This window comes from Mycetomoellerius zeteki, unplaced genomic scaffold (genome assembly GCF_001594055.1).
Source record: "Mycetomoellerius zeteki isolate Tzet28-1 unplaced genomic scaffold, Tzet1.0 scaffold535, whole genome shotgun sequence".
Lineage (NCBI taxonomy): Eukaryota > Metazoa > Arthropoda > Insecta > Hymenoptera > Formicidae > Mycetomoellerius > Mycetomoellerius zeteki.
Window position 1 is genome coordinate 66,968 of NW_017257540.1, and position 20,134 is coordinate 87,101.

The 20,134-nt window shown below is 30.6% G+C and overlaps 3 protein-coding genes across 3 annotated transcripts; 2 read left to right on the plus strand and 1 right to left on the minus strand.

The window, feature by feature from the left end:
• Positions 1-3,961: 3,961 nt before the first annotated feature.
• Positions 3,962-9,341, plus strand: LOC108727800 (uncharacterized). The gene is made up of 7 exons (XM_018456045.1): positions 3,962-4,012; positions 4,105-4,225; positions 4,404-4,592; positions 4,672-4,858; positions 4,931-5,013; positions 5,165-5,235; positions 9,291-9,341. The coding sequence occupies exons 2-6, from the start codon at positions 4,153-4,155 to the stop codon at positions 5,203-5,205; spliced, it is 573 nt and encodes a 190-aa protein (XP_018311547.1). The 5' UTR covers positions 3,962-4,012; positions 4,105-4,152; the 3' UTR covers positions 5,206-5,235; positions 9,291-9,341.
• Positions 5,461-6,945, plus strand: LOC108727789 (putative nuclease HARBI1). The gene is made up of 5 exons (XM_018456033.1): positions 5,461-5,694; positions 5,782-5,978; positions 6,078-6,225; positions 6,298-6,439; positions 6,536-6,945. The coding sequence occupies exons 1-5, from the start codon at positions 5,461-5,463 to the stop codon at positions 6,943-6,945; spliced, it is 1,131 nt and encodes a 376-aa protein (XP_018311535.1).
• On the minus strand, positions 7,640-8,239 carry LOC108727791 (formin-J-like; the record flags this gene model as incomplete). Its single annotated transcript, XM_018456034.1, has 2 exons — positions 7,640-8,044; positions 8,138-8,239. Coding segments are annotated over 2 exons (507 nt in total), but the record flags the coding sequence as incomplete, so codon positions are not given.
• Positions 9,342-20,134: the final 10,793 nt, after the last annotated feature.

Consider the following 20,134-nt stretch of genomic DNA (forward strand, 5'->3'; position numbering starts at 1 on the left):
AAATATCGAGCAAAATTCAAGTGCATGTACACATGTACTTGAAACAAATGTACTTGAATTTATATGCATGTACTTATAATATTTATACTATTATATAAAACACGTTATAAACATTGGATGCTGATAACAAAATAATATTGACTGTTACACATCTTATTTTTTTAGATTAATATTCATAGAGTACGATACGAAATACACTCAAAGCGCTAGTAACGCATTTAATAAATCTATAATACGCGGCAACAACTGTGCCGCGTATAGCAAAACAAAAGGTGCTGCGAGTAGCAGTACGTGGAAAGGCGCCGAGCGCCGCGCCGCCAGCGAACCGCGGTACGCAGAAAAACGCCGCCGCTCCGAGCGCCGCGATACGCGGAAGTCAGTCAGGAATCCAAGAAGACTAGAACTAAGGAGGATCAACTCGGTGCCAATAGCGGTAGTGGGGGTGAGGCGACGGATAACTTCCCCCACTCTTGCGCTTCATTAGTCCTCTCTGTCGCTCTGTCGTTCTATAATCGTCACTTTGTCGCTCTTATATCGAACTTTCACACAATGCGCAGTGCCGCTGCACATTGTGTGAATAACTGCGGACGTTTTTTGACTCACCCCCACCACACGAGTTGATCCTCCTTAGTTCTAGTCTTCTTGCAGGAATCTTATAAAAAGTGTTTTTATCGCTAGCGTATTCTCATCTTCCATCGCCTGATTTTCGGGTCCTCAGTCTCAGTTTGTTCACGGTTGGCAAAGTGAGAAGGTGACTGGTGAGAGTGAATATTAAATATATAAAGTGCGCATATATGTTTGAAGAATATATTCTTCACTTACATAGAAGAATAGAATAACTTTGTGTTCTCTCGTGTTGTTGGACTATCAAAGTCTACGAAAATAGAGTATATGTGATATCTAAGCAGTTGTGATTTTAGAAGATACGTGCGTGCCTGCTCGAACACGATCTACCGAGGCAGCTAGCCGGCATAAAAACAGTGCGTAAGTGTACGCATTTATCGTTACTATATAACTAAATACGTCGTTTACAAACGATTGTCTTTTTCTCTCTCAATTAATTATCAACTAATTATTTTCTTTGATATGTAATTTCTAGGTTAAACGTTTCACTTGATTTTTTCTATAAAATAATGTTCTCTCACGAGAAAAATTTAGAAGAATGGGGTCTTTCAGAATATATACAAAAATTCAAAGGTTAATTAATTTTATTAATCTTTTGTTGCAACTTCTGATAACTTTTATTTTTTACATTTTATATTTGTTTAGATGAAGGCATAGATGAAGAAACATTTCTACATATGCCCGAACATATGGTGAAAGAGCTAATCTCTCCAATTGGGAAGCGTTTTCGTTTCCTCGAAAATCGTAAAAAATTACTAAAAATTAAAACGATTGAAAAGGAAGATTCAATCAAATTGGTAAAATAATTTATATTTTCTGTAAAATCCTATTTCTATTATTGGTATTATAATTAGTTTTGCAAATTTAGATTAGCAAATATAAATATATATCAATTCTATATTTTATATATTGGAATTTTTGACAAGTTAATTTATGAAAAAATTTCATTGCTGTAGGAAATTTCAACGGATATAGTTACAAGTGAAATCGAAGACACTGTTAGTATAGATAGCTATTCTTCTAAGGAATCGATCGACAATCATGGACAAGTATGTATTTTTTTCATTTTTATACAAACTTTGTAATTGTATTCTTGAAACTTTATCATATTTAATTTTTACGAAATAGGCAAGTAAAGATATAATAGAAGGAAAGTGTAACGTAATCCTAAAATTTTGTATCGTTTTAATATTTTCTAATATTTTTAATATTTTTATTGTCAATAGTTCTAATATTTTAATATTTTTTGTTTAGGCTTTAAGACAATTGCTTTTGAAATCGAGTTGTGGTCGAAAAATATTGATGCAAACGCGATTGACTGCATCAGACCGTAATAAAATAAGTCATTTAATTATAGACACACTTCTCTGCAAATCTATGAAGTATGTATCATTTTATAAAATTGTTTACGTATATGTAAAAAATTGTATATGTATGTTTTTTATTACATTAATATTTTTATTATATTAATTCCATTGTAATGTATAATGTTGTAGAATAAGTTCGGAAGATTTTCACAAATGGGCTGAAGAAATCATCAGTCTTTTTAAATATGAAAAAACAAGGGCATGTGAAGTTAGCACCCCAACTATAGTACTCAGGAGTTCTGATTAGAGTTCCCGTTTCTTTTTGACGAGACAAAGAGTTCTATATAATTTATAACAAGAGTTCCGCTTAATAACTATTTTTAAATAAATTTAAAAAATGGGGTGCTAACTTCTTATCGAAAATCGAGTTCCAACAGTTCTGGGCGGCCCATTAGCTTCATTTCGTGAATACCTAGAGTTCCTGATACATAAAAAAAATTTTTGAAAAATAAAAAAAAAATTACAAATTTTTGAAAAATCAATTTTTAGATTCAATAGTTCTGAATAGAGTTCCTGCTTCCTTTCAACGATACGAAGAGTTCTCTGTACTTTTTAACTCGAGATTCCCTTAATAACAATTTTTAAACAATTTTTAAAAAATGGGGTGCTAACTTTTTACCGAAATTCGAGCTCGAATAGTTCTGAGCAGCTTAATAGCTTTATTTTGTGAATACCTGGAGTTCCTGATACATAAAAAACAATTTTGACATACAACAAAATTTATAAAAAAAAATTAAAAAATTTTTTTTTAATTTTTTTATACAATAGTTCTGTCACATGTTAATTGTTATTCTGTCTATTTCGAAGAGTTCTAAGCGATTAAAATCAACACAGACCCAAAAATAAAAGAGATATGTACTTAAAACAAAATTTGAAAAATTGATTGCAAAAGCACATATCTCCTTATGTAGCCATCCAATCGCATTTTCACCTAATACTTTTCGTTAGGGCTCGTCGAGAACTGCTCAGAACGCCGATCAGAACTACTCAGTACTCTCAAAAAATTTTCGACGTCGGACTTAGAAAATTTTCGACGATAGAGTTCAAATGTTCCCATATCTCGAAAACCGTTGGCCCAATCGCTTTTTCACCTAATACTTTTCGTTAGGGCTCGTCGAGAACTGCCCAGAACGCCGATCAGAACTACTCAGTACTCTCAAAAAATTTTCTCTGATGTAGGATCTCTAATGCACGTGAGTATTAAGAACATTAAATGGAACGCGCCTCGAGTTGTCGAAATTAGACTCGTGCGCCGTTTTAGTTTATACCAGCAGCGGCATTAGAGCAAAAACAGAATGGCGTCGGCGAATTCGCCGAAAATATGTACAACATAAAATAATTCTTATTAGTATATGATATAGTGAAAAATTCATTTATTATACAACACCAACTATATAAATAATGTATAATCCTCCTAAATAAAGAAATGTTAAATAAACCTTTTATTATTGTTGAATTGACTTTTTAAAAATGTTTTCCCAAACATATGAACGTTGTTCACTTAACCATAAATAATAGTATGAATTATTACTGCATGTATTACTATTACTATAAGTACAGGTTACTGTCAGCATATAGTTACTTATACTTATACTTATAATGTTATGTTTAGTGTAACAATATTATCAGGTAAAGATAATCCTAACCATGTGATTACACAAAATGAATATTATGATTGTATGAACTATATTTTCATATTACATTAACTATTTTTTTTTAAGTAAAAATTACTATTTTATATGCTTGGCGCCTCAGAATACTATAAATTATAGTAAAATTATGGTAATTTCAACTATAATTTTTTTTCAATGTAGATGATCAAACACATCAAATTAAACAAATTTAGTACGAATATATCGAATGCTTCAGTATCAAGTAATGAGTATAACCTAGGCTATTGTTTTGTAGTTTTGATTAACAAATGTCTGTGATCCTCGAGAAGACTGCACACTGGATCTTGTATTTTAAACATTTAATACACTGTGAAAAGAATATGAGTGCAAGGAATGGCTAACATTTAAGTATGTACCTCAGCAAATATATTTTCATTAAACTTTTACAATATATTGTAGAAGTATATATTTGAATTAACATATAAATTTTCTTTCTGTAGGAAAACATCTGTGCATTATGTGACACAGTACTTGATTTAGACATTGTGATGGACCATGCCTGTTACAGTGGTTACAATCACATTCATGTTGACGACGCAGGTTATGTGTATCCAAGGCTTGGTAAGTTTTGGTCTTTCGTATTGCAATAATTAAAAATATGAAAGATTTGAATAGACTATATGAAACCATTGGCTACGTTTACACTGCACCCTTAATTGAGTTTAATAACATCCGTAATTATGAAACTGTCCAGCAACCTAAGTCATTTTGACGTCATTGTGACTGTATACTTTTACAGATAATGGTGACATTATCGACCAAATGAATGAGAATCCGGATGAAACAATGACAGAAGTTCTTCGCAATGAAATGTTGATCGGCGAAATCCAAAAGCGGGAACCTTTATGGAATTTTAAAATTCCTGTTGTTGAAAGGGGTAAAAATACTGTTCAGAAGCTGTGGGAAGAAGTAGTGTCTACTATGAACGGTATGTTAGTCAAGTATAATCGTATTTCTGCACATGAAATGTTTTCGAAGCAATAATGAGATTGTAATTTTCTTTATAGGTCATGTCAAGGATGTCAACGAGGCGAAAAACATATGGAAGAAAATGCGCTACAATTATAGCCGAATCGTAGCACGGGAGAATAATGCAAAAAAAAGCGGTTCGGCTGGTAGTGATATGAAAAAAAATAAATGGCCGTATTATGAGATGATGGCTTTTACTAAAGATCTATTCGTTAACAATCGAAGGTAAATAATACAATCATACATTGTAAATGAATAATGCATTTCTAATCTATGTATCTTACCAATTATTTATAGAACAAGTTCCAACATATCAACACCAAATGACTCGGATGCATCGACCAGTACGTGTTCATCATTAGAGAGAAAAAAAAAGAAATGTAAGTTAATATTTAGATTTTGGACAAAATTTGGGAGAGGACTGTTAGAACGAAGAAAAGTTGCATCGAAAAAATTTATTAATAAATTAATTATTAATAAAAATTTATTAATTTAATCCTGACTTTTGACATAATATAAACATTGTTACAGATCACTCTCATCAATGGACTCTTCAAATGAAGAATTGTTGATGAAACTTAATGCTGTGTTGAACACACCAGGGACGCTATTCTTGAAATGAGGACCCTAGATATCGCATACGATATCGCATGCGTTAACAAAAATAGTATTCTTGAATGGGTGACATGTATCGTATGCGAGAAAATATCGAATGACTGATATCGAGTGGGTATAGCCCATGCGATATGCAAGTCGCATACGACAAATATAGTAATAAGTGCGACTCTCTTGACAAATTGGGGTTAATGTGAAGTTTTAATTTAGCAATGGATATGGCATATCGAAATGCTGTTTTTTTACATATCAATGAACAATTAGAAAATGTTTATCATTATAATGATAGACCACGTTTTCACATAAGGGATGATCCATTTCAATTATCTGAAAGGCAATTTATAAATATTTTTCGATTGAAAAAAGAAACAACAATCAGGTTTATTGATATTGTAGAAAATTATATAGAACCATTACGACCTACTGCTTTGGACGCAACTTTACAAGTAAGTATAGACAATACATACAGGATATAAATTAAAGTAAGTATAGACAACACATACAGAATATAAATTATTAAGACTTTTTTCTAGGTTTTAGCAGCATTACGCTTTTTTGCATCAGGAAGCTATCAGAATTGCATAGGACATAATATTCATACAGCAATTAGTCAACCTTCTGTTAGCAGATGTATTCGCAATGTAACTAATATTCTTAATTTACCAGAAATATTTAATAATTGGGTTCGTTTTCCTCACAATATTCAGGAACTGCAACAACTACGTAACAAGTAAGAAAGGATATAATCTACATTAAGAATTATACATAATTGTGCAGATAAAATTACATCATATTATATATTTATATGTACATGTATATATACACATAGATTTTGGATAAATCATCGCTTTCCTGGAGCCATCGGTTGTATAGATTGCACTCATGTAGCAATTGTTTCACCTCCGAAAAATGACGAAAATTATCCTGAACATATTTATATTAATAGAAAAGGATACCATTCTATAAACGTACAATTGGTAAAGAATATAGTGCATTAACAATTCAATTAGGCATTTATACAAATAATGTAATTAAAGCTTTATTTGCAGATATGTGATTCTGATCTTAGAATAATGAATGTGAATGCCCGATATCCAGGAAGCACTCACGATTCATATATCTGGAATAATAGTAATGTTCTTCCTATAATGCAAGAGATTTATAATCGTGGACACAATTTCTTTTTACTAGGTAATACCTGATTGGTTCATGATACCTCAAGGCTGAACTTAAGACAGTCTTAAATTTAAGATCTGACTATGAATACCGGCCTATATTGCTTTACAGGTGACTCCGGTTATGCTCTTAGACCTTGGATGATGACTCCAGTAATGGATAATGAACTTAATATTGCAACGAGAAGATATAATAATCAGCAAAAGAGCATTAGATCATTTATTGAACGTTGCAATGGTCTCTTAAAAATGAGATTTCGTTGTTTATTAAAACATAGAGTTTTACATTACCGGCCAGATGTTTGCTCAAAAATTATTAATGCTTGTGTAGTGCTGCATAATATGTGCATTCATGACAATGTGCCTATACCTACACTTGAAATAGAAGATGAAGTATTGGACTTCGGTATGAATGTTATGGATGGTGTAAATGAATTGGAAATAGATAGAGCAGGTAGAAATCACGAACTGACAGTTGGCCGAAGAATCCGCAACAATCTAATAAGACAGTATTTCTCATGACAATATAGCTTTTAAGACTCACTTTTATTTAACATTTTGTATTTAAATATATATGTAAATACATATTTTTATTAAAAGTATAAATACAACTTTAGTAACCAATAATATAATAACATACATTAGTAATGAACTTAATTCCTTTCTTTCCTTATTTGGTAATGTATTTTAAAATAATTAATATAAATAAAATAAATTTTATTTATGTTCTTCATATAAATGATATTTTAAAAAAAAACAAAAAAAGCAATGTACTAGCAAAGCTAAAACAAGAAGGGTCGAACATAAAATTAATAATTTCTTGTCTTTAACAGAAAATACATGTTAATTTAACATATATTAGTTCAAACGTAATAATTAATAATGTAATAATTAGTAACGTAATAATTAGTAATTAGTATTATTTATAACGTAATTCAAACGTAATAATTTATTATTTAAAAAAAAATGCGTGAAATTATATTTAATTATTAAACTAAATGAAATAAAATTAAATTTTAATCAACGTAAAATTTGACTCACAGGAACTTTGGTTATAAATACTCTAGTATTATTTCACAGCTTATCAGTCTTCAATGTTTTTAAACAGTTGCTCCAACAATGTGCATATTTTTTCTTTAGCAATAACATCTCTTTTTTTTATATCTAATTCCATCTTATAAAGTTTTAATTTTTTTTCATAATATGATTGTCTTATCTCGTAATCTTTCTGTGAAATTGTAGTCAATTTTTCAGTCTGTTCTATTGATTTATCATATCTTTGTGCAGTAGTTCTTTTAATACCTTTTTTTATTGACACCGAATTTAAAGTTGGTGTTATAGAAATGTGTGATGTATTGATAGTTGCAGTAGTTGGCGTTTCTACTTCAATTGTTTTCATGTTTGTTGAAGATTGTTTAATGTTATTAGTACAATTGTCATTGTTTAAACTTATTTCTGATGCGTCATTTTTTTCAGGTATGCTGCTATAATTATTTTGAGGAAACAATGAATTTTGTGGTATAGGTTCTTGTGTTATCTCTTGATTAGTGCATATTATGGAAAATCTTTCTCCATCTCCATCATTATTTACGTTACATACATTTGAATTATCTAACCACTCCTGCAAAAAAAGTCAATATACAGACCACTGTCCTAATATTAATTTTTTTACGTGTTTTAGAAATTATTATACAATATGACAAAGATTGCTTACAAATTGCACGTTAGATTCCTGCACTGTTTCATGTCCTTCTACGACTGTTGAACCTATAAGTGCTAGGACATTTTGATCAATTTCTGTTAAAACCTGATTTGATGCAGGCCCTCCACCAGTTTGTTTTGCATGCTTCTTAATCAAAGTATTTTTGGCTTTAGTGGAACTTCTTATGTCTTGCCAAGTCTATAATACAAATAAAATAGACCCAAATTATCAAAAGTATATAAATTCTTGTGTTCAAAGAATTTCAGTTGTCTATCAATATACATATAATACATATATACATATAATACATACTTTTCGCCACTGTTTCCAACTTTTTACTGCACCAGGTATTTTATGTAATTCATCTGTTGCTTTTTCCCATAATTTCTGAGCATGTTTAAAAGTAAATGTTGCAGAAAACTTGCCACTTTGCAGTTCTGGATGTTTTTGCACAAATTCTGTAATTTAACAATCAAATATTATAGGACATTTGTATTAAAAAATTAATAAATAATTATTACTTGTCTATAGCTATTGTTTATTCTATTATTATCTTTAAACATAAAAACGCATTTGCTTTTAAATTAGTAATACATATATATATATATCTTTAAATACATTTGCTTTTAAATTGATAATACATATATCTTTAATTACAAATTGTAGTTTTAAAGTAAAAAAAGTTCGTTTGTAAATTCAAAAGAAAATCTGTTAAGCTTAAAATGAATTTTGCATATCTAGAGTTTAAGAAAGAATAAGCAAATTGAAAGCAAATTACTTACCAAGCAGTAAATTTTTCTGTTCTTCATTAATATATGCACAGCGTTTTTGCACTACATTTAATACTGATGCCATTTTGATTCGCAGTTTTCACTATTAATATTTTGTAAACTAATGATATGTATTATTTTGATACATAGAGCAGATCATAACCTTTAAAAGTAAATACAGCTGACCTGTTACATTCTCTTATAACTCTGTTCCTATTGGCTTTTATATTTTTTTGACATGTGGCAACGTTGCACAATTATCATATACGAAAATTATCACTAACAACATATCGCATGGCAGCGGAGAATACGATTTCGAAGTCGCATACGATACCGACCGTGCGATATTTTCCGTATACGATACTTATCGCTTGGTTTCAAGAATAAACTCCCAGAACCAACACTACCTGAAGTAGTCTTACCACCATTACCTTGTATACCACAGAAAAATGACGAAATTAAAAATGTGATAGGATTAGTCCGAGCATCATTAAATAGAATACCTTTTACAAAAAGACGTGCCTGTATTTTAGAACTGCTTACTTTTTTATATTCACGCGAAGATTTTTATAATAAATAAAAACATGTTATTTCATAACATATTCGTCTCAAATTTATTTAAATTGTTCTTTTGGATTTTACTAATGATGTAATATATTTAAAAATTTATTTAATTCATGATATTTCGGTCTAAATTTTTGAAAATTGCCAATCAACGACACCTTCTTCATTGAAATACATCATAAACTGATCTCTCACACGAGCAGCTTCGCGTGAGTGTGTATTTGATCCAAGACGAGATACGTTTCGCATCCCACCTGAATTGGTTATTGGATCATAATCATTTAATTCTAATTCGTAGTTTTCATCAGCATTGTTGTCCGCATTCCGGATAAAATTATGCAAGCAAACGCAAGCTTCAATTATTTTATGTACATTTTCGACATTTGCAATGATCGGTTTTCTAAAAATTCTCCACTGTGATACAAAAATGCCGAATGTACTCTCAATCATTCTCCGTGCCCTGCTCAATCGATAATTAAAAATCTTTTCATCCACAGTTAATCCGCTTCGTCCAGGATACGGACGCATCAAAAAAGTCGTCAATGGGAACGCTTCATCGCCTATCAAAACATGCGGTAGTACAGAACTATCCTCAGAGATTTGTTTAGCTGGTGGTAAATCTGCTTCTCCGTTAATTAGTGCTTGCCCAATAGATGATTTTTTAAAAATTCCTCCATCACTTTGACGCCCTTCAGCACCAATATCAACTACGAGGAATTTATAATTTGCATCGCATATAGCTAACAATACTAGGCTATGACTGCCCTTGTAATTATAGTATGTCGATCCTGAATGTTGTGGAGCCTACAAAATATATACATTAATACTCTTGAGGCTTCCACGGGTACTTTCTATATAGAAACCATGTGTTTCGCAGGTTATTTCCGTGTTCGAATCCATTCTTACCCAAGGAGAACAAGAAAATCAAAATAATGTCAATTTGACGTCATATTGACGAATTTATATCATTTTTTGCTCATGATAAAAATCTCGATCTCATATGATCTAAGAATGAAATTGACATTATTTTGATTTTCTTGTTTTCCTTGGGTAGAATGCCAATGTTTCGTAAATCTTGCAGTTCACTTCATCAGGGCGAAGAGCAGCCTGATACTGGACAGTCCTCGGCTTAAGTGACTGCAAGGTTCACGAAACGTTGGCATTCTAAGAATGGATTCGAATACGGAGATAACCCGCGAAATGCATATCGATTGCGACAAATGTCCTAATTCGTTACAGTGTAAAATTGATTCGACTAACTTCCATATAACAGATTAGAAAATATACATAAATATTTATTTGTATAGCATTTATTTATTTATTTATAATATAAAATTATATTTATATTTATAAATATACATATTTATAATAAATATATATTTCTGATTTGAGTATCTTTTCGCGAAAAACATTTAATAAGATACAATCCAATGAGCAAAATGTTTAAAATCAACGCATAAGACAACTTTGATATCTTTCAGAATTCTTTATGAAATATCTTAAAGATGTTTCTTAAAAAATTTTTAAATATATCAGTTGCTTTATGCGTCGATTTTAGACATTCTGCTCATTACAAACAATATGGCTGCGTTTGTTTATGCATTTGGTGTAGGGACAAGTATAATTTCTCAAATAATTTCGGAAACTTGTACAGCACTGTGGACAAAATTAGCTCCTTTGGTTCTGCCAGTACCAAAATTAAAAGATTGGGAAAAAAGCGAAAACAGTTTTAAACGTATGTGGAATTTTCCAAACTATGTGGGTGCTATCGACGGAAAACATGTAGTAATTCAGGTAAGTTTTAATAATTACAAAATTCAGATTTTGATCATTATAGATAAAACAGAAGTTTTTTTGTCATGATAAACTATAAGCTGTGTTCGTTTATGTAGCGGTTAGCACAGAAGTGTCATTTTATTCTTGTTTAATATTCGATGAACAAAGATAAAATGATTGTGCTAATGTGCGATTAGCTTGTATTTATTAACCTTAACCAACCTTTATAATAAAATAGAAAATTCAACATGTATAAAATCATATAATCAGACATGAATAGGGAGATATGTCATGCCAGAGGATTTCTTGACTGCAACAGTTTTTCATTTTTATAACATACAGAGCCATGTTCACTCACAATTCCATAAAAATCATGAAGTTGCGTGTGTGAGAAGCGCCTATGTACAATAGTTTAGAAGAGAACGACTTTGCTACAGAGTTGTAAAAGAATGTAAAAAATGAAAAACTATTGCAGTCAAGACTCTCTTTGGCATTGGTCTATCTCCCTATTCATCTCTAATACAATATAATCTAGTACATATTTTTGTTAATTACGCGTATTTTATGCTAACAATACTGTCTGAATGCCTAATAAGTTTAACGTTTTAGGTTAGATTATTGTCAAACCTTTAATAAAGCTTTTGATTTGATACAGTTCCACTTTCAAAATTGTAATTTTTGAGAATTGATCAATTACTTACTTGTAACTGCAGGCAATCTTTTCGATATGAATATATATTTTTGTTCTAAAAGTCAAAGTTGCTCAAATTTGTCGAATAAATGCGTCCATAAGAATAGTCCACAAGAAAAAGTAAAAGAAATCCGAGTATATATTTGCGATGGCACATACATTTTGGCGCTTAAGCACCACAAAACCATGAAAAATTCAATCCTCATGACAACGCTGTTGCTTTAGCGCTGTTTTCTTGTAATTTACCCCCACCATCCGTTTTCCACCAATCAGCACTCGGTGTTTAAGCGCCGGTGTCTGTATGAGGATTCAGCCTTAGTTTTATCTTATCGTCTCATGTTAAAAAAGGGACTTACAACTTACGAAGATAACGGGAATGAAGAGTCTTTAGATCATATTTCTTTCTGTGAAAATTTTTTTCTATTTTCATGTTCAGTTCCCTCAATTTTCAATGGACCTTGCCTCTTACTAAGTTGGGTAAAAATTTTGGGTATTACTTATAAATTCGAAACTTGTGTAGTAATGCAATTTCATAAAGAAAATGATAACCTTCCTGTATTTGGTTTAGTTGGTGCAACCAAAAATTGGCTGCAGCAACTAAAAATTGGCTGTTGTAGCCAATTAAAAATGCTATGCCATATTTTACCATCTAATTTGCTGCAGCAGCCAATCTTTTTTTTTTCAGTGTTTATTTATATAATGTATAATTTCATAAACCTATTTTATAAGTTATCTTATAATTATTATATTTTATAAGAGATGTTCCTGGGGAAAAAAAAAAAGTATACTTTATGTTAATTCATATGTATAAAAATAAACAAGAATATATTTAATATAAACAAAAAAATTCGATTGATTACACAATTTGTACTCAAATATGAACGACTCGGAAATTGCAATTGAAATTATTCAATCAGATTATCAATATTTCTGATTAACTTAAACAGATAAGTCTATAAATAATTCCACTTTGAATTTTTTAATCGTTTATATTTGACCAAAAATTAGTTTATCCAATCAAATTATATTTTTTCACGTATTTCTTCTACAAGTTAGCATCAATTTCTATTTATAATAAAGAAATGTTTTGTGTTGATATTTTTTATAAAAAGATATAGAAACTTATAAAAATTGAAAAACTTAATATTTTATAAAATTGTAATGCATATACTACAATTTTATAAAGTATTAAAATTTTTTCAATTTTTAAGAGAGGAGGAGAGGGGGAGAGAGAGAGAGAATGAGAATTTCTATATCCTTTTATTAAAAACATGACCACAAAACATTTTTTTATAAATGGAATTTATAAATGGAAATTGATAATAATTTAACCTATTTTTATGGTTACATTTGCAATCATGTTACTACGATCCAAGAGCGAGGGCAACTATTAGCCTTTACACCACATCAACATAATTTATCTAAACCAACCAAATGATCCAGTTGCCATTAAAACATTCGTGGTTGAATGTTCAAGAAACAATCTGGTTGTAGCAATCAGGTACCATCATTGCTGCAACATAAGCTACTCAACCATTGTACTATGGTTCAAGCAACCACATAAATAGTTGTTCCATATTTTACTATTTAATCTGGTTGGCATCACCAGATTTCTGTATAGATCAACCATACTGTTTTTTCCGTGTATGAACACACAAACCTTTGCTTTTTAGCCCGTAATTTAGCTCGATATGATCTACTTTCTATTTGACGTTTTTTTGGTGATGTCATTTCAGTTTCCAAACTACACTCTTAGTCTGGTATCGCGTAGTACCTTCAAATTCGAGGTACAAATTTTGAAGTGACAGTAAAATTTCGAGTTACATACTGATAGGAGGTATTTTTTTCTAATAAGAAGTATTTTTTCCGATATATTCGCTCGAGGTACGAAATTTACGAGGTAATAATGAATATAACGATTCGATTGAGGTATCACTTTTATTGAACTCGCGATACTTTTCTTTTGGCGGTACAAGTCTTCTCGTACGTACCTCGTATATTTCTCGACGGTACAAATGTACCGCCAGCATTCGTTATATTATTAACAAATGACGATCAGCTGCGCAACAGCGCCGTTCTCTACTATACCGCCATTCACGGACAACGGATCGGACCAGACCGGATACGTACACGCTAGTTGTGTTGTACATATTCACGGTGAATATGAATAAGTTTACGAATATTGATATTAGAAAAGTATCACGTGGTTCATGCCGAGAATCACAATGCGAATGTACTGAATACATTCGCAAATTGGACAGCGATACAGAATCGTTTCTTCTATGTTTATATTGTGGCCATCCGCCAACAAAACACAATTCGATACTCAACATTACGAAGGAAACAAGTCCAAGTGTAGGTATGTATACTTTTTAATAAGAACATTTTCTGCAATATTGTAATTTTCTGTTTCTGATAGTATGAATCTAACCTTCTAATCGTGTTCGGATCTTTTTCAATCCGAGTATTTTTCAGTTTTCGTGATATGCTAATATTATCCATAAAAATATCAAATTCCGTATTAACAATATATTATATTTAACCTTCTAAACACAGTTAGAAGGTTAAGAATCCTGTAACTTTTAATATGTGATTCTTACTGATAGGTTAAATCTTTGAATTTTTTTTGATACACCATATCTTCCGCTGTGTTAAAATTTACATCGCAATAAAATTTTTTTACTTTACGTAGATACTGTAGAGTTTGCACTAATATAATAAAAATTATATAAACGTGATATTAACTTTACACCGTTGATGTGGATTTTTTTCACTCGCACTTTTAAAAATATAGAATTTGAGAGAAGAATCACCATTACCTTCTAACTGTATTTAGAAAGTTAAATATAATATACTGTAAAATTTCATATTTTTGTTGACAATATTAACGTACCATGAAAACACTCTGGTTAAAAAAAGATCCGAACACAATTAGAAGATTAAATACATACTATCAAAAAGAGAAAATTACAATGCTCGTATGATCGTAAATTTGATGTGTTTAAATTTTTTTCAGCATCTACTTTTGTCGATACTTCTATTGTTACATCTGCGATTTTATCCTCTGCCTTTAGCAACTCTGACATATTATCAGAATCATCGACTACAAATTATTATTCTGAGGAGAATAGCAATAACTTTTTCGAAAATTTACCATTGACAGAGTTATCGCCTGAAACTGTAGAGAAAGCTAAAGAAAATCTCGTGCAGGTGGATATTTCGAATGACACGCTGCAACCTGAGTTGCCAAATTGTGAAAAGGTAAAAAATTCATTATTTGTACATCGTTGCAAAGATTGTAACTTTTCAACACTGAGGTTAGCAATATTTAGATTCCATTATCAGAATATCCATAAGAAACAAGGCAAATTAATTTGTAACAATTGCAATGACATATTTTTTAATTTTGCTCGTTATGCTCGTCACTGCTCCAATTGCTCATATATTACAGATCATATTACTCATAATAATGAAATTAATTTTAACGTTTCAAACTTCAGCGAATTTAATGATGAGAACTCTTGTAGAGACGAGACTAATATTCTTAATATCAATTATGAAGATCTGAGTACTGATGAGCAATTGCTAAGTAATATGTGTCGAGATCTAGAAGGCCAACATAGAGCCACGAAGAATCTAATAAATGATGCGGTAAAATATGTCCAGAAAATAATACGCAATAAGGGATTGGATATCGATATTAGTAATTTTGATTCGGATAAAAAACGTAAGCGAATGTACGAACGTAATGGTGTGTATCTTCCGCCTCAGCCTGTTGCTCTTGATTCGTCTAATACTGCGTATTTCATACCATTTCAAAAACTCTTGGAATATCTTCTTCAACACGATGAAATTGCTCTTTGGTTTAACAAGCCATATAAGTCATCAAGCTGTGATGGTATTCTTATGGATTTCTGTGATGGCATTAGATTTCAAAAACATCCATTTGTTCATAGAAATTTGAACAATGCTATATATTTGCTGTTGTACAATGATGAAGTGGAACTTGCTAATGCACTTGGTATGAAAAAGCATAACAGAGGCAAATTATGTTTCTTTTATATTGTATTTCTGAATATACCAGTTCATCTGAGGTCAAAATTATCTCATATTCATCTGCTTGCAGTTGGACAAGCCAATTCTCTTAAATCTAATGCAGCAAAGGAAAAATTACTTTCAGATTTTTTATTGTCATTGAATAAGCTTTCTAGTGAACAAGGTCTTCTTGTACAGACAAAAAATGGTAAACAAACATTTTATGGAACTTTACTTGTGTATACAGGTGACGCATTAGCTTGTCATAACATTGCTGGTTTTAAAGAAAGTTTTTCTAAAAATGTCAAAATGCCATGTCGCACATGCAAAGCTCAGTCTTCCGAATTTCCATTTCTTTTTTTGCACACACAGTGCAAATTAAGATCTGACGAAGAAATTGTTGAATTCAATAAACAGTATAAAATGTGCAAAACGGATTTTGAAAAACAACAATTGCAAAGTCAATATGAAATGAAATCAGACTCGTTTTTAGTTGATGTGCCATATTTTTCTATTACAAAAGATATGCTCTATGATCCCATGCACATTTTATTTGAAGGAGTTTGCGTTAGAGAAATTACTTTGTTTCTAAAGATGTGTATTCACGATAAGCATGTGTTTACTAGAAAGAAATTGAATGATCGATTGACTGACTTCAAGTTTCATCATTCTGTAGATAGCAGTTTGTATCCAAATCCTTTTCCAGCAGATCTGCAGTATACGGCTTCAGCTAGCTCTTGTCTAAATTTCATGATCCATTTTCCTTTTATTATATATCCTCTTATTTCTGGCCATGAAACTGTTCTTTCTAAGTATCTTGATTGCCTTATTCTCTTATGTCAGATAGTTCAAATTGTCGTTTCACCTGTTCTTGAAGCAGCAACAATTGGATACTTGGAAGAAATAGTCTCGCAACATCATCAGTTATATGAGAAATGTTACAGTGCCGAAAAGGTTTTCCCTAAGCTCCATATGTTGATTCATTTAATCGAACAAATAAAGTTATACGGTCCACTTCGTCATCATTGGACTTTCCGTTTGGAAGGAAAAAATGCCGTGTCAAAAGGGAAGAAATTTTTCAATTTTAAAAATTTGTCATTTTCTGTAGCGGAGTTTTTACAAATGAATCAATCTTTTAACATGTGGTATAGTTCAGAGAAACCCGTGAAAAGATCTGTCTACAAAATTGGCATTCGTACAGGCGAAACATTTCCTCTACCATACAATATTTTACACACAACAGGTTTATATTCGGATGTTTCTCAGAATGATAGTGACAGTACCACGGCGTCTGTAATTAAGAATGTAACATTAGATGAAATAACATTTAAGCATGGAGATATAATTGCTTATGAAGAATGTGACAGTTTCCGCACTGGAAACATTCTTAAAATTATCGAATGGAATGGCGAGATCTTTTTTATATGTTCTCCTTGTTTATTGTTATCTTATGTGAAACATATGAACGCATTCAAATCAAAAGAAATGAGTTTTTCTGTTATTGTTCATTCCAGCAAATTATTGTCACCATGGCCGTTACTTCAATACAAAATAGAATGTGAAAGTTACATAATTTTCAAGCATATCAGAAATGCAGAAATTTGGGATTCTCTCTCACATTAATTTTGTTTTGAATTGGTGTGTGTGTGTGTGTGTGTGTGTGTGTGTGTGTGTGTGTGTGTGTGTGTGTGTGTGTGTGTGTGTGTGTGTGTGTGTGCGTGCGCGCGCGCGTGTATGCTCCGTATATCTCTATACATTGATATTAATATTTTCGTATTTAATTGGAACTGTGTCAATTCCTTTTTAAGTTACCTTTTGTTACTTTATTGCTGTATTTTATACAGTCATTATTAACTACATCTAAAAACAATGAGATCGATTTTCCACTTCCACAATTTTCTAAAACGGTACAACCGTTGCTTTTTGGCACTGTCGCAACAAACCAAGAGCAAAAGGATTTGTCTTATCAAATGAAAACTGAGCTGGTTCATCACATCAGGTGAGATTACTGCTTATAATGTGTTGATCATGTGTGAACCTTTAGTTTTAGAAAATATATTGTAGATTTATAAATGTGAAATTTTTAGCTCTGAGTTATTCAAATCTATATATGCTTTATATCTGTAATAAACTAAAATTCAAATATATAATAAACTTTGTTATACAAGTGTAAACAAGTTAAATTTTAATGATATTTAATTTGTCAATTGCTTTCATGTTTATATTTTACAATGTGCTCTTTTTGGTTTATGATTACTTTTTTTACACTCAGAACAAACAATTTGTTAAATGCGCCAACCGATGAGAAAGAGGATATATATAATAAGAAAATGTACAGAGCGCTTGGAATAACATTGACAAAAAAATATCCTCATATGCTTTGGGATAGCCCATCTACCCGTTCTAAGAGAACTAAGAACACACAGCTCTGGGTACTTTTTATAATTTGTATAAATAGAAGAATAGGAGTATAAATTATATAAAAGCAGATAATTAGTATATTCACAGATCACTCAATATTTTTTTTTATAGAGTACATTTGTTCATCGCGTTAGTCTAAGAGTTAAACAGAAAAGAAATCGAGAAAAAAAGATCAAATCTAAATTTGAAAGTTTATCTAAAACAACCGAGGCAAATACAGAGGAAGAAAAAAATTTTTCTGTACAAGATGCTCGGGAGGAACTAAAGGTGATTTTATAATTTTTATTATTATATAGTACAATTTTTTTTAATTTATTATATAGTACAATTTTTTGAACAAATGTATAAAATTTATTTCAGCTTCTGTCCAATACGTTTCCTCAAACTGTTGACCGCACTAATCTGTACCTAAGACTTCGTGTCCTTCTTCAAAAAACTAAAATGGAACGTATTGAACGTTCTCAGCTTCCATCATATTTTTTAGTTCAGGAAGGAGTAAGTACAGTAATAATCACTTTAATTATACAATAATAGTTAACATTTTGTTACTTTATTTCATTTTTATTTGTTATTTTTATATCGTTTATTTTTCAAAATTCTGTATCTTTGTTTAAAAATTTTATTTTGAAATAATATTCTTGTCTTCCAGCTTAGCATAGAATTAGAAATAAGAACTGAACAAAAAATTTCCGATCTTGAATATGCAGTGGACACGTGCATTAGCAAATATTTTCAAAAGGAACGCAATGGAGAAAAAACAGTGAAAGATTTGGAGGATGAATTAAAAGACAAAAGAGCTCGTTATACTTACAATTTTATCTGTTCTGTAAGTAAAGTTTTATTTATATATAATATAAGTTAAATTTATATGTGAAAATTAAAGTTCCATTTATAAAATATGTCTATCTATTATATATATATATTTATTTTTATATTTTATATATATTGATTATTAATTGTATGTCCTGGTGATAATTAATTTTATGTTCTTATTTGTAATATTTTGAAATGTTTTGCATGTTGTAAACAACTTCGTAAATTTTGTATAATTATATGAGATTAATTTTTTCTAATTGTCATGCTATTGTATTCTAATATCACCTGTATAAGTGAAATGTAATTGTGCTTCTTTATGATAAACTTTTTTGCTTTTTTTAGACTGATAAGGAGTTATCTCAGATGACACCAGGACCAAAAGTACTTTTTTCTTCCGAAAAGCAGATTAAAAAAATAATTTGTCCATCTGATAATGAAATTATACTTAACAATAATTGTTCTATGACAAAAGCAAGTTTGTTATGCCTTGTAGTATATTATATCAAGGATTTGACTTATCCTGCATCATTTTCCCCGATCCTTTCAGTTCTGCAAAAAATAGCTTTTCCACAAGATAACTTTGGACAAAATTTTATGTCGCAAAAGGTGAAAGACACATTAAAAATAATGAACTTGCATTGATACATTTGCTTCTCATTTCTGGCAAAGAGAGATACTATTATTTTTTATTTTCAATTGTCTAAGTTCTTTTGTTATATCGTTTTATTAGTTTTTTAGATCTTCTATATTATGATACATATTGTGTTATCTAAATTGTATCTCTTGTTAAAATATGGCTGTTATGATAATATTAATCTATAGCATGTACGTTTTCTATTTTGTCTAAGTATTACATTGTCTACGAGTAGTTTCTTATTAAAGTATTATAAATTGTATCTTGTGTGTGTGTGTGTGTGTGTGTGTGTGTGTGTGTGT

What these genes read in the sequence shown, in the direction of transcription:
- LOC108727800 (XM_018456045.1), top strand. Translation starts at nt 4,153, where the DNA reads ATGGACCATGCCTGTTACAGTGGTTACAATCACATTCATGTTGACGAC. An exon ending in TTATGTGTATCCAAGGCTTG is followed by an intron (nt 4,226 to 4,403) that starts GTAAGTTTTGGT and finishes ATACTTTTACAG; the next exon opens with ATAATGGTGACATTATCGAC. An exon ending in AGAGAGAAAAAAAAAGAAAT is followed by an intron (nt 5,014 to 5,164) that starts GTAAGTTAATAT and finishes ACATTGTTACAG; the next exon opens with ATCACTCTCATCAATGGACT.
- LOC108727789 (XM_018456033.1), top strand. Translation starts at nt 5,461, where the DNA reads ATGGATATGGCATATCGAAATGCTGTTTTTTTACATATCAATGAACAA. An exon ending in CTTTGGACGCAACTTTACAA is followed by an intron (nt 5,695 to 5,781) that starts GTAAGTATAGAC and finishes ACTTTTTTCTAG; the next exon opens with GTTTTAGCAGCATTACGCTT. An exon ending in ATTCTATAAACGTACAATTG is followed by an intron (nt 6,226 to 6,297) that starts GTAAAGAATATA and finishes CTTTATTTGCAG; the next exon opens with ATATGTGATTCTGATCTTAG.